This window comes from Ictalurus punctatus, unplaced genomic scaffold (genome assembly GCF_001660625.3).
Source record: "Ictalurus punctatus breed USDA103 unplaced genomic scaffold, Coco_2.0 Super-Scaffold_100046, whole genome shotgun sequence".
In the NCBI taxonomy this organism is placed as follows: domain Eukaryota; kingdom Metazoa; phylum Chordata; class Actinopteri; order Siluriformes; family Ictaluridae; genus Ictalurus; species Ictalurus punctatus.
The window spans coordinates 5,142,738-5,157,737 of NW_026521087.1; the positions used below are offsets into that span (position 1 = coordinate 5,142,738).

At 41.2% G+C, this 15,000-nt stretch overlaps 1 protein-coding gene across 17 annotated transcripts in view; it reads right to left on the bottom strand.

Annotated features, from left to right (window-relative positions):
- Positions 1-15,000, bottom strand: part of LOC124627540 (NACHT, LRR and PYD domains-containing protein 3) — a 285,770-nt gene that overhangs the window by 10,387 nt on the left and 260,383 nt on the right. For 14 of the 17 annotated variants that reach the window (XM_053678676.1, XM_053678680.1, XM_053678687.1 and 11 more), the window contains exons 9-10: positions 1,056-1,229; positions 165-338 (exon numbers count right to left, since the gene is read on the bottom strand). In XM_053678676.1, the coding sequence (XP_053534651.1) occupies positions 165-338; positions 1,056-1,229 (348 nt within the window). Of the gene's footprint in view, positions 1-164; positions 339-1,055; positions 1,230-3,219; positions 4,997-5,280; positions 5,486-5,721; positions 5,777-6,186; positions 6,304-6,761; positions 6,884-7,040; positions 7,177-15,000 lie in introns of those variants that run through there. The other 3 variants (XM_053678689.1, XM_053678691.1, XM_053678690.1) reach the window with 3 other exon arrangements.

Consider the following 15,000-nt stretch of genomic DNA (forward strand, 5'->3'; position numbering starts at 1 on the left):
TTGTACCTCAGTGTCTCCAGTGTACAGTGTGTGTGTGTGTGTGTGTGTGTGTGTGTGTGTGAGAGAGAGAGAGAGAGAGAGAGAGAGAGAGTGTGTGAGTGTACCTCAGTATCTCCAGTGTACAGTGTGTGTGTGTGTGTGTGTGTGTGTGAGTGTGTGTGTACCTCAGTATCTCCAGTGTACAGTGTGGATTCTCCAGTCCAGCAGAGAGCAGCTTCACTCCTGAATCCTGCAGGTTATTGTGACTCAGGTTCAGTTCTCTCAGTCTGGAGGAGTTTGATCTGAGAACTGAGGACAGAACTCTACAGCTTTCCTCTGTCAGATCACATCCACACAGCCTGGAAGAGAAATGATGATATATCAGAACACTGACCTCAAACACACACACAGCCATAACACACTTACTCTTTACCATGTAACAGAAATGTGAGTGTGTTTCTTTCACACACACAAATCAGAGGACAGGACACCACATCAGCATCATTATTATTATTATTATTATTATTATTATTATTATTATTATTATTATTATTGAAATGAAAACAGAAGGGTTTTTGTTTGAATAATGGAAAACATTTTTAAGGGAAGTACATGTAAAAAAAAGTCTGTGTGTGTGAGAGAGAGAGAAAGTGAGAGAGAGAGTGTTTGTATGTGTGAGAGAGAGTAGGTGTGTGTGTGAGTGAGTGTGTGTGTGTCTGTGTGTGTCTGTGTGAGTGTGTCTGTGTGTGTCTGTGTGAGTGAGTGTGTGTGTACCTCAGTATCTCCAGAGTACAGTGTGTGTGTGTGTGTGTGTGTGTGTACCTCAGTATCTCCAGTGCTCCAGTGTACAGCGTGTGTGTGTGTGTGTGTGTGTGTGTGTGTGTGTGTGTGTGTGTGTGTACTTCAGTATCTCCAGTGTACAGTGTGTGTGTGTGTGTGTGTACTTCAGTATCTCCAGTGTACAGTGTGTGTGTGTGTGTGAGTGTGTGTGTGTGTGTGTGTGTACCTCAGTATCTCCAGTGTACAGTGTGTGTGTGTGTGTGAGTGTGTGAGTGAGTGTGTGTGTGTGAGTGTACCTCAGTATCTCCAGTGTACAGTGTGGATTCTCCAGTCCAGCAGAGAGCAGCTTCACTCCTGAATCCTGCAGGTTATTGACACTCAGGTCCAGTTCTCTCAGTCTGGAGGAGTTTGATCTGAGAACTGAGGACAGAACTCTACAGCTTTCCTCTGTCAGTTTACACACACACAGCCTGGAAGAGAAATGATGAAATATCAGAACACTGACCTCAAACACACACACAGCCATAACACACTTACTCTTTACCATGTAACAGAAATGTGAGTGTGTTTCTCTCACACACAGAAATCAGAGGACAGGACACCACATCAGCATTATTATTATTATTATTATTATTATTATTATTATTATTATTAATATTATTATTATTATTATTATTATTATTATTATTATTGAAATGAAAACAGAAGGGTTTTTGTTTGAATAATGGAAACCATTTTTAAGGGAAGTACATGTAAAAAAAAAAGTCTGTGTGTGAGTGAGAGTGTGTTAGTGTGTGAGTGTGTGTGAGAGAGAGTGTGTGTGTGAATGAGAGCGTGTTTGTGTGTGTGAGAGAGTGTGTGTGTGTGTGTGTGTGTGTGTGTGGAGTAAGTTGACGAGTTAGTTTGCTAACTGGAAATCCGTCTCACACAGTGCATGCATTATGTATTTGTTTGTTTGTTTGTTTGTTTGTTTGTTTATGGTAAATATTCACACATTTTTTGTTAGGGATTAAAGTTATAAACAGGACGTATCCCTTGATCTGCACAGAGGGATTATTATGATGGTTTTGCTAACTGGAAATCCGTCCTCGAGGACAATCCTCTTTCATCCTGTAAACTAATCCCACACCAGATCCAATCTAAAGAGAAAGTCTGATCGGTCCAAACCAAACAAGGTCGGTGTGAAAGTGAAAAAGCACAGAAGAGTTTTAATCAAGTTCTATTGTAAGTGTGTAGTGAGCTAGAAGACGTCTATGTGTTACTGAACATCAGGTGTTTTTCTGCATCTCTGTATGTCCTGTGTAAACGGAGTTAGAAGAACCGTGTGTTTTGTCTAAAGCAGCTTTACTCTGGCAATAAATGAGCAATTAGACATTCACCAGAACTGTGTTTCCAATCAAAGCCCTTTCGCTTCAATACCAGTGTCACAATAACAGATCAGACTTCCAGGATGAAGTGTACCAGGCTGGGACTAAAGCCAGAAGGTCATTAAGGTATAAGGGGGAAATCTGGGACGGGGTAAAAATCCTGTCCTGATGAAACCTTTCAGAAAATTCAACGCAAGGCGCATGCGCTGCAAAAAATGACCTTGTCCCAATAAAACCTTTAAGAAAATCCAACTAACAACGCATGCATGACAAATGTAATGTATCATATAGATATGAATAATTCATTAAGGCGATGGAGATTGGTTTGTTTTTAGAAAGAAGAGGTTAATGCCCCGTCTAGGGATAATTTTACTGCTTCAGAAAAATATATAAAGACATGTGTAGGTGTGTATAATTCAGACTTTCTGCAGACTGTCTCACTTTGTTGCTTCAATAAAGTTTGGTGACCTTTGGCATCTACAAACCCTCTGTCTCTGAAGTGTTTAACTTAGGTTGGAAAGATTGTTTTCCACGACACTCTCACGTGTCCCTCAGTGCAGATTGGGCGGTGTGATACGCTGATACACATCATAGGACCAGAAAATAGAATAATCAGTCATGTCTATTGATAGATATTTTCCTATATCCTCTATATCACCAGTGTCACATGCTGTATTCATATTGTTCCCATGGTGACAGTGTTCTGTTTTTCTTCTTCTCGTTGGTGAAGTTCTGTTCAATGTCACTTTCAAATGAAAGGAGAAAAGAAAAAGTGCCTTTCACTGGTGTTTAGATCACAAAATGATCAGAAAGCAGTGATGAATACATGCAGTTATTCTGTAGAGATCATTTCTTCATCAGTTTTAGAGAAAAGGTAATAAATGGTGATGGAAGGTTTTGTCCACATGGCCCCGCCCTCAGTGCAGACGTAACGTGTTGGTGTAAAAAGTGAAACTCTTCTGGAACAGTACCAGAGGTTTGTTTAAAGATGATTAGAGTAATTATTAACCAGCATTAATCCAAACAGTGCAGTTCAGTGTTACATTAAAATAATAAACCATGCAGTGATACATTTATAAATAAAAATACTCACTCAGCTCTTCTGGAGGCTTTGACCACTGGCAGCAGCTTCAGAAGACATTCCTCTGATGGGTCATATTTACTCAAATTAAACACATCCAGCTCCTGATCTGAGTTCAGTAACACAAACACCAGAGCTGACCACTGAGCAGGAGAGAGTCTGGTTCCACTGAGACGACTGTTTCCTCCTCTGTTCAGGTAAGTCTGTACTTCCTGCACTAGAGAATGATCATTCAGTTCATTCAGACAGTGGAACAGATTGATGGATTTCTCTGGAGATGGATTCTCCCTGATCTTCTCCTTGATGTACTTGACTGTTTCCTGTTTGCTGTGAGAGCTGCTTCCTGTCTGGGGCATTAAACCTCGTAAGAGAGTCTGATTGGACTCCAGTGAGAGACCCAGAAGGAAGCGGAGGAACAGGTCCAGGTGTCCGTTCTCACTCTGTAAGGCCTTGTTCACTGCAGTCCTGAGGAGATCAGACATGTCTGACTTTCTGAAGAAATTAGAACGTCCAGTGCTTTGCTCCACTAACACATTTGTCTTTCTAAAAATAAAGCAGAAAAATGCATATAAAGCAGCCAGAAACTCCTGAACACTCAGATGTACAAAGCTGAACACCTTCCCCAGGTGAAGCCCAAACTCCTCTCTGAAGATTTGGGTACACACTCCTGAGTACACTGACACTTCTCTCACATCAATGCCACACTCTCTCAGGTCTTCCTCATAGAAGATCAGGTTTCCTTTCTCCAGCTGTTGGAAAGCCAGTTTTCCCAGTGCCAGGATACTCTCTCTGGTCTGCTGAGGATCAGGGTCACATTTCTGATGGTACTTTTGGTCCTTGTGTTTGATCTGAAAGATCAGGAAGTGTGTGAACATTTGAGTCAGAGTCTTGGGGATCTCTCCACTCTCTGCTTCACCCAACATTCTCTCTAGAACAGTGGCTGAGATCCAGCAGAAGACTGGGATGTGGCACATGATGTAGAGGCTTCTTGAAGACTTCATGTGTGAGATGATTTTATTGCCCAGGCTCTGATCACTGATCCTCTTCCTGAAGTACTCCTCTTTCTGAGGATCACTGAACCCTCGTACCTCTGTTACCTGGTCCACACACTCAGGAGGGATCTGATTGGCTGCTCCTGGTCGAGAGGTGATCCAGAGGAGAGCAGCGGGAAACAGATTCCCCTTGATGAGGTTCGTCAGCAGCACATCCACTGAGGCTGACTCTGTCACATCACACAATCTCTCATTCTTCTGGAAATTTAGAGGAAGTCGACACTCATCCAGACCATCAAAGATCAACACCACTTTGTAGGAGTCACAGTCTATTACTTCTAGTTTTCTCATTTCAGGGAAAAAGTGATGAAGAAGATCCATCAGACTGAGATGTTTCTGCTTCATCAGATTCAGCTCTCTAAAGGGAAGTGGAAACATGAAGGTGACGTCCTGATTTGCTTTTCCTTCAGTCCAGTCCAGAATGACCTTCTGCACAGAGACTGTTTTTCCAATTCCAGCAACCCCTTTCGTCAGCACACTTCTGATGGACTCGTCTTTAAAGAGATCATTACATTTGATGGGTGTCTCCTGTGCTGCTGGTCTCCTGGGCGCTGTCTCAATCTGTCTCACCTCATGTTCATTATTGACGTCTCCACTCCAACCCTCTGTGATGTAGAGCTCTGTGTAGATCTCATTCAGAAGTGCTGAGCTTCCATGCTGTGAGATTCCTTCATTAATTCTTTTAAACTTCTCTCTCAGGCTGGATTTCAGCTTTGTCTGATACACAGAGGCGAGTTCTAATAAACAAAGTAATAAGATGTTTTAATGTAAAATCACTGAACACAGGATTAAATGTCAAATTCAAATGCTGCTGTTCATTCCTGATTCATGTAGTAAATATTCCTGAAGGAACAGGACCATTGTACAGAGTCACCACAAGCTGGACCACGAACAGAACAGAAAAGCAGCAGATATACATGATACTAAACTCGAACTTCAAACTAAAAGTGTTCCTATCTAAAACTATTTCCTCTCTCTAAAGTGAACCTGATGGAATAAAGCCATGACTCAGAGCTCTTACTGTTGTGCAGTGTGTTAGCGAGATCTGTGTGGTTCATGTTCTTCAGGACGTGCAGTGTGATCTTCAGCGCTCCGTCTCTGACACTGTGCAGATCCTCCTCATCCTGCACCTCCCTCTCAGTGCATGCTGGGTAATCTGGACTCAGGAGCTTCCTAAACCTCTTCAGCTCAATCTTTATCAGAGTGATGACTTTGTGTTCCAGCTCCTGGTTAGAAACACACAGGAACACATCTAAATATTATAATGTTACACACTGAGAGATGCTTTTATTTTATCAAAAGAATAAAAGTCTCTTTCTATTCCCACAGTTACAGCTGAAATTCTGCCTGATTACCCATAATGCTGCTGCACATCAATAAATCTGTAAATTGTCATGATCTTAAATAAAAAAAACCTGCACCCTGCTCACACACAAGTTACACACATTAAAAAGACACACACCTTGAATATGGAGTCCAACTGATTTCTGCTGAGGTTTGATTTCTTCTGTTGTGGTCTGTGAAGAAATAAAACACATGATGTGATATAGACTATATGTATTCATAGCTGCAGAACACACACTAATACATACAGAGACAGATATTTAACACCATCCTCTTAACACAATACACTGATTTCAGGATTTCTCACTGACACTAACATGTTTATGAATAAAATAGTGATCTAGTCATTAATGTCCCAGGTGTAAATGTTGTTGTGTAGCACCACAGACCCTCCAGCTCAGGGACTGCAGGCTGAACTGAACTCTTAAAGCAGTTTTCCTCACTGCCAGTCCAAGAGCTTCAGCACTGCACAGTTTAGTGTTTTACTGCTTCAACACCTGATAAAGATCATGAAGGGCTTCAGAATGAGACCAGTGAGTTTGATCAGGTGGAACACTGCTGTAAAACACCTCACTGTACTGACCTCACATCAGGAGAACTGGCTCCGTCTCTGAAGTGATTTGGATGATCCATTGACTCGTCACTCTTCATGGACACACAGCTGGGTTCTGGTGAGTCTGATCTCTTTCCCTCCATCATTCTAGAATTAAACAGAAATATCAGCAATAATTAATACTCTGCTGTCTCAGCACTGTTACACAATGTGTTCATCATTAAACACCAATAATTCCATCTTTTTAATTCAGCTCCAGTCTGCACACTTATTCAAACAGGAGACACGCCTCATACCTCAGGAATTACACTGATGTCAGGAGTCCCAGTCACAGATAACTGACTCAGCTGGGTCTTAAAGCCTGTAGAGTTCACTGACTCAAAGCTACGCTGCTCTTCTCCTCCACATTACACAGTCCTTTTTACTCTTCTCTCAGTGAATGATTTCTCTAAACTGTTCTTAGATCAGATCAGTGATATATTCACTGCTATTAAACACCTTAAACCAAAGTCTAGTTCCTCTGTACACTAGTGAGTGTTTAGAGATACAGATCTGTTCCATGAGACGGTGTGTGTTTATTGCTGGAGAATGGAAAAGTAACTCACCTCTCGTCTCTCTTTAAGTCCTGTTTTCCAGACACACTCATGTTGGAGGTCATGTCTCCTTCTCCAGGTTACAGCAGGACACACGTTTACTTCACTCCAACATCGGTGTGTTAAATCAAACCCTGTATCAGCACAGAGTTCACTTACAGGAAATAGTCACGGTATCAAGTCATAAAACAACCTGTGTACATTCAAACTTCAGTACAAACCCACAGAACTCTTCTGCATCTAGTGTACATATAGTGTTTATATATTATAGCTTTAGATGTAGATACTCACTGTGTTTTTACTCCTGAAATGGTGTGTTTTCCCCTGCACACAAAATGGAGACTGACTTTTACTTTCACTTCCTAACCGTTTATTCTGCAGAGGGGGAGGGGCAGTGAGGTAGGATATGGTTTGTTTTCAGACAGCTTTCTGATTCATCGAGCACAGGCCTGTAAATACTGAAAGTATAAGCCTGAAAACGCTGCAAATACAGAGAACAGAATTAAAAGTCTGGTAAAATCTACATCACACACATTATCATTTCATTACCTTCATTTATTATCTCGTGACTTCATTCAGCTGTGCACAAACAACTGTCAGAGCTCTATACAAATATATAAACTAAAATAAAATAACAGGAACTAGAAACACTCAGCAGATCATTAGATAAAGAAGCAGAACTCATACGCTGAGTAAGTTTACTGAAATATCTGCAGGAGTGTATTTTTTCTGGTTTTCCCTTAATGAGAGCGAGTATCCTGATATTAGTGAGGATTGGTGTGTAAGTAGTTTTTGTGTGAATAATGAATGTTACTCAGAATAAAAGTGATGATGGAGAGTAAGTTAAACACATTGGTCAGACGAGTAACTAACCCAGTGTTTCCCAATCGAGGTTCTGTCTGATGAGAGCAGGGGTGCGTGTAAAAATCCTTCAGACATTTTCTAAAATGATCAAATGTGTAGAAAACATTTAATATAGATGAGAAATATCTGATGTCTGAAATAATAACACAGACACAGAAATAATAAGACAGACACACACACACACACACACACACACACACACACACACACACACACACACACACACAACAATAATAATAATAAACTAGACCAGTACATTTCCTGAAGAAAATGTGTGCTGCTTGCCATGGCAAAATTCTGATCAGGCACCAATACTTTCGATAGCCGGAAGTGTAGAGTGCCAATACTTTTGACAGCCAGAAGAGTGGGGTGCCAATACTTTTGACAGCTGACGGCGTAGGGTGCCAATACTTTTGAGAGCTGGACTTCAATTCTTTTGAGAGCTGGAGGCATAGGGCGCCAATACTTCTGAGAGCCGGCCGTGTAGTGCAGCTATACTTTTTAGAGCTGGCCGTGTAGGGCGGAAATACTTTGGAGAGCCAGCCATGAGGGGTGAAAATACTTCTGAGAGCCGGACAGATTGGTTGCCAATACTTTTTAGAGCCAGGCGTGTATGGAGGCAATTCTTTTAGAGCTGGCGGTGTAGAGCGCCAATTCTTTCACAACTCAATGCAAGTCTATGGGAAATTCTCCGACTTTGAGCTTCTGTACCGGGAATGCCGACATTCCGATCGCTTCCATAATACATAGCACACCTCTCCTCAATAAGCCGATCGATTCGACACCTCAACCGTCGATCTCCGACAAACGGTGCGGGACTAGTTTCGCACCGAAAAAAAAAGTGGAAGAAGAAGAATAATTATAATAAGTTTGCCAAATAACAATAGTAGTGCTTTTCAAGGACCATTAATTATAATAATAATAATAATAATAATAATAATAATAATAATAATACTAAGTAGGCCGAAGAACAATAGTAGTGCTTTTCAAGCACCATTAATTATAATAATAACTAGACTGGTACATTTCCTGAAGAAAATGTGGATGGTGCTCGCCATGGCAAAACAGGAATGGGACGAAAATACTTTCAAGAGCCGATGGCGAAGGGCGCCAATACTTTTGAGAGCCGGACAGATAGGGTGCAAGCACTGTTGGAGCTGGCCGTGTAGTGTGCCAATACCTTTTAGAGCTGACTATCAAGGGTTCCAGTACTTTTGAGAGGCGGCCAGATAGGGTGCCAATACTTCTGAGAGCTGAACAGATTGTGCGCCAATACATTTTAGAGCCAAATGTGTACGGAGGCAATTCTTTTAGAGCTTTCTGTTTAGAGGGCCAATACTTTCGAAACTCAATGCAATCTATGGGGAATTTTCTGACTTTGAGCTTCCGTAGTGGGAATTCCGGCATTCCGATCGCTTATAAAAGTCATAGCACACCTCTGCTCAATAAGCCGATCGATTCAACACCTCACCTGTCGATCTCCGACAAACGGTGCGGGACTAGTTACGCGCCGGAAAAAAAGTGTAATAATAATAATAATAATAATAATAATAATAATAATAAGTATGCAAGAGAACAATAGTAGCGCTTTTCAAGCACCACTAATAAAACACTTACTGTTACGATAGACAGCCACCTCCTCTTTGAAGTATTCCTCATAATAAAAATAAAACTTTAGCGGTGCTAAAATGAGAAGCCGCAGGTTCGTTTAAATCACACAGCGCAAACACTGGTACACAGCCGAGATCTTAGAGACTTGTGTAACTCACTCCACTTTTAAACATAGAGTCTACCTATTGCTGGGGGTATCGTAAAGCCATTAACACCCCCAGACACCAACTCATTATCATAAACATACTGATAGGATTACACCACGACCCCCGGTCATAAAATAAGTGTCTCCACACAAAGCTCTTGCTCAGGAAAAACACAAAGATCATAAATTAGACTACCTACAAACTGTTGCTCAGGAAAACACAAAGATCATAAATTAGACTACCTACAAACTGTTGGTCAGGAAAACACAAAGATCATAAATTAGCACACTACTTAGATTGACAGTTTGACAAAGTACTGTCTTGTGAAACACGTGTATGGGCGGGGTTTAGAGAGAGAGAGAGAGAGTGAGAGTGAGAGAGAGAGAGAGAGAGAAAGAGATGTGTGTCTGAAACATGTATGTATGGGCGGGGTTTAGAGAGAGAGATGTCTGAAACATGTATGTATGGGCGGGGTTTAGAGAGAGAGAGATGTCTGAAACATGTATGTATGGGCGGGGTTTAGAGAGAGAGAGAGAGAGGTGTGTCTGAAACATGTATTTATGGGCGGGGTTTAGAGAGAGAGAGAGAGAGAGAGAGAGAGAGAGGTGTCTGTAACATGTATGTATGGGCGGGGTTTAGAGAGAGAGAGAGAGAGAGAGAGAGTGAGAGAGGTGTCTGTAACATGTATGTATGGGCGGGGTTTAGAGAGAGAGAGAGAGAGAGAGAGAGTGAGAGAGGTGTCTGTAACATGTATGTATGGGCGGGGTTTAGAGAGAGAGAGAGAGAGAGAGAGAGAGAGAGAGAGAAAGAGAGAGAGAGAGGTGTCTGTAACATGTATGTATGGGCGCGGTTTAGAGAGAGAGAGAGAGAGAGAGAGAGAGAGGTGATTCGGTTTTTTGTCTTCTAGTTTAAACATTACGGAGATTCTTTTAGCCAACACTTTAACATTTTTAGCTCGTAAGGATCTTTGTTTAGAAGTCATATAATATGTGCGATTCTTTTTAAACAGCTCTTTTAATCATTTTTACCTCCTAAAGCTTTATGTTTAGAATGTATGTAATACACACGATTCTTTTAACAGATTCTTTATAAAAAAAATAAATAAATTAAAAAAAAAACGCTTTACCTCCTACACTTTTTATTCAAAGGTAAACCGGGCTCCTAAAAACATAATCAACAATTGTTTTCATTTATTTCACAAACAAATATTCTACTCATATATGTACACATTCAAACATCATGCTTTTCTAACAGTGTGTTTACACAAACGAAATAACGCCACACAGTAACACAAACACATCCCCATATTAACCATTGATACTCTTTTCAGACTTATTTCACCCCCCCCCCCCCCCCCAAAAAAAAAAACAAAAAAAAAAAAACAAACAGACTCATTAACATGAACACCTTTGTTGTGGGGCCACTCCCCCACACACCCCTCTCCACCACTGCCCAGACACACAGGAGCTAGACTGACCCACTGATACAATCGATAGGGTTACCCCCCCACCCCGGGCATAAATTAGGTCACTTACAGAAATGTCGGCCTGAGAAGCACAAAGGGCTATAAATCAGCACACACTACTTTGATTGACAGTTTGACAGAAAGTGTGTGTTACTCTTGTTGGAACAAAGTTACTGGTGTGACTCTAATTCTCTTTATTTTTAATGGTCTAGTAAAAGGGCAGTCTGTGCTCCGGCTCCCTATAGTGGCCTGTGTGAATCACTGCCTCTTGTCAAATTTTTATAAAATATTATCTATTAATTTATTAATATCTGTGTGTGTGTGTGTGTGTGTGTGTGTGTGTGTGTGTGTGTGTGTGTGTGTGTGTGTGTGTGTGTGTGTGTAGGACTACACAGTGTCTTTGTGTGTTAACAGGAGCTCAGCTATTCTCTCTGAATAAAGAGGAACTTCGCGCTGTCATTCCTGAAAAAGGAGCGAGGGTGTACAGACAAGTTGCCGTACAGAATGCACTGCTGGAGGTAAACACACACATACGCGCACACACACACACGCTAATGATGTGCATAAATGATGTGTTTTTTTTCTCAGGATGTCAGAAAGGCAACAGAGCTGGAGGCAGTGATGGAGAAACAGAAGATGAAGGTGGATTTCACAGAGGAGAGTGGAACTCATACGCCTCGTACTCTAGCATACTACTTATGCAAACATACTTTGCATCTTTTGATCAAAGTTGCATGGCGCGAGACCGTTCAGTGCTTTATAGGTTAATAATAGTATTTTATAATCAGTGTGAGATTTCACTGGGAGACAATGCAGTGTGGATAAGATCGGGGTGATGTGTCGTATCTTCTGGTTCTAGTTAGGACTCTAGCAGCTGCATTCTGGACTAACTGGAGTTTGTTTATGCTCCTACTGGAACATCCAGACAGTAAGGCATTACAGTAATCTAGTCTAGAGGTGACAAAAGCATGAACTACTATTTCCGCATCATGTAGTGACATTAGACAACCCCAATACCGAAAAAGTTGGGACAGTATGGAAAATGCTAATAAAACAATGAGGGTCATTTGTAAATGTACATTGACTTGTATTTAAACAAAAAACATAAAGACGAGGTATTTGATGTTTTACCTAGTCAACTGCAAAGTTTCTGGAAGATGAACATTCATTTTGAAATTGATGCTGCAACACGTTCCAAAAAAGTTGGGACAGGGGTCATTTAGGATTAATAGCGATGTGACGAGTTGAAAGAAGGCGGGGATGTGAAACAGGTGAGGTCTAATTATCGTCTAATCATATACATAAGGAGCCTTCAATAAAGGCAGAGTCCTTCAAGAGTAAGGACGGGTCGAGGCTCGCCAATCTGCCAACAGATATGTCAGCAAATAATCCAACACTTTGAGAACAACATTCCCCAAAGACAAATCGGTAGGATTTTGGTCATTTCACCTTCTACAGTGCACAATATAATTAAAAGATTCAAGGAATCCGGTCAAATCTCGGTGCGTAAAGGGCGAGGCATAAAACCACTTCTGAATGCGCGTGATCTCCGCTCCCTCAGACGTCACTGTCTTAAAAACCGTCATGAGTCTGTAATGAAGATCCTGACATGGGCTCGGGAATACTTTGGTAAACCTTAATCAGTCGACAGCATTCGCCGCTGCATCCACAGATGCAAGTTAAGGTTTACTATGTAAAGCAGAGGCCATACATTGTCCCGAAGCTCCGACCACTTCTCTGGGCTCGGTCTTATCTAAGATGGACAGTAGCACATTGGAATCTTGTTTTGTGGTCCGATGAGTCGACATTTTAAATAGTTTTTGGAAAAACAACCGTCGTGTTCTCCGAGCCAAAGAGGAAAAGGACCATCCAAGCTGTGATCAGAGTCAGATCCAAAAGCTAGCGTCTGTCATGGTATGTGGGCGTGTCAGTGTCCATGGTATGGGGCGTGTCAGTGTCCATGGTATGTGGGCGTGTCAGTGTCCATGGTATGGGGCGTGTCAGTGTCCATGGTATGGGGCGTGTCAGTGTCCATGGTATGGGGGCGTGTCAGTGTCCATGGTATGGCTACATTAATCTCTTCAGCGAATTCATCAACTTGCACACTAGATCCCGTACCTACATGTCTCTTTAAACAGATTTGTCCAGGAGTAATTGAACCACTTTTAAATATAATCAATTCTTCCCTAAGCAGTGGCTATGTACCTAAATCACTTAAATTAGCAGTTATTAAACCCTTGATTAAAAAAACCTGATCTTGACCTGTCTCAACTGTCCAGCTATAGACCAATATCAAATCTCCCCTTCATCTCGAAGATTTTAGAAAAGGTTGTAGCAAAGCAGTTATGCTCGTACTTAGATAGGAATAACATTCATGAAATGTATCAGTCAGGATTTAGACCTCATCATAGCACAGAGACAGCGTTAGTTAAAGTAGTAAATGACCTTCTACTGACCTACGATCAGGGTTGTGTCTCGCTGCTTGTGTTACTCGACCTTACTGCAGCTTTTGATACTATAGATCACACTATTCTGCTTGATAGATTAGAAAATGTTGTTGGTATTAAGGGAACAGTCCTCTCCTGGCTCAGGTCTTATCTGACCGATCGTTATCAGTTCGTAGATGTAAATGGTGATTTCTCCATGCGTACTGAGGTTACTTTTGGAGTTCCACAGGGTTCTGTTTTAGGCCCACTGCTCTTTACTTTATATATGCTACCCCTAGGTCAAATTATTCGTAAGCATGGAATTAGCTTCCACTGTTATGCTGATGATACACAGTTGTATGTTTCAGCGAAGCCAGAGGACAGACAGAAGCTTAGTAAAGTTGAGGATTGTGTAAAGGACATTAGACGTTGGATGTTAACTAACTTCCTTCTACTTAATTCTGATAAAACAGAAATACTTTTATTAGGCCCACGTGTAGCTAGAAGTAATCTTTCTGATCACATGGTTACTCTGGATGGTCTTTCTGTTTCATCATGTGCAGCAGTTAAAGACCTTGGAGTGATTATTGACTCCAGTCTATCATTTGATGCTCATGTAGATAATATTACTAGGATAGCCTTCTTTCATCTCAGAAATATTTCTAAAATAAGAAACATATTGTCACTACATGATGCAGAAATACTAGTTCATGCATTCGTCACCTCTAGATTAGATTACTGTAATGCCGTACTGTCTGGATGTTCCAGTAGGAATATAAATAAGCTCCAGTTAGTCCAGAATGCAGCTGCTAGAGTCCTAACTAGAACTAGAAGATACGACCATATCACACCGATATTATCAATACTGCATTGGCTCCCAGTGAAATCTCGCATTAATTATAAAATACTTTTATTAACCTATAAAGCACTAAACGGTCTCGCGCCACAATATCTAAGCGACCTTTTGGTTTTATATGATCCGCCACGCCTACTTAGATCAAAAGATGCAGGCTATCTGATGGTACCTCGAATAGTGAAGGCTACAGCAGGGGGAAGAGCTTTCTCTTATAGAGCCCCACAGTTATGGAACAGTCTTCCTATTAGTGTTCGGGACTCAGACACAGTCTCAGTGTTTAAGTCCAGGCTTAAAACGTATTTGTTTACTCAAGCCTACCCTGACTAGATTCTGTTCTACTACTTCGCAGTCATAATTATCTTTTTTCTCCCTCTCTCCTTTCGCCGAGCCCCACACGAATTTATGGAGATACTAGAGATCCTGATCCTTTCTGCCTCTGGATGGAGCTCAAATCTTCTTTAATTCCAGACTGCTGGGACTACGGCTGCTCTTAACGCCATACAGACTTCATATAAATCCATAATGAACTTTTTCACACTATCTGTTGTTACCCAGATGAGGATGGGTTCCCTTCTGAGTCGGGTTCCTCTCGAGGTTTCTTCCTCTTAAAACATCTTAGGGAGTTTTTCCTTGCCACTGTCGCCACTCAGTGGCTTGCTCAGTTGGGATAAATTCACACCTTTAATATCTGTATACCGTGTTGATATTTCTGTAAAGCTGCTTTGAGACAATGTCTATTGTAAAAAGCGCTATAAAATTCAAAATAAAATTTAATTGAAAAAATTTAATTGAATTGAATGTCTCTGTACATTGCTGCAGTCATCTTTCCCTCGATCCTGACTAGTCTCCCACTTCCTGCCGCTGAAAAACATCCCCACAGCAG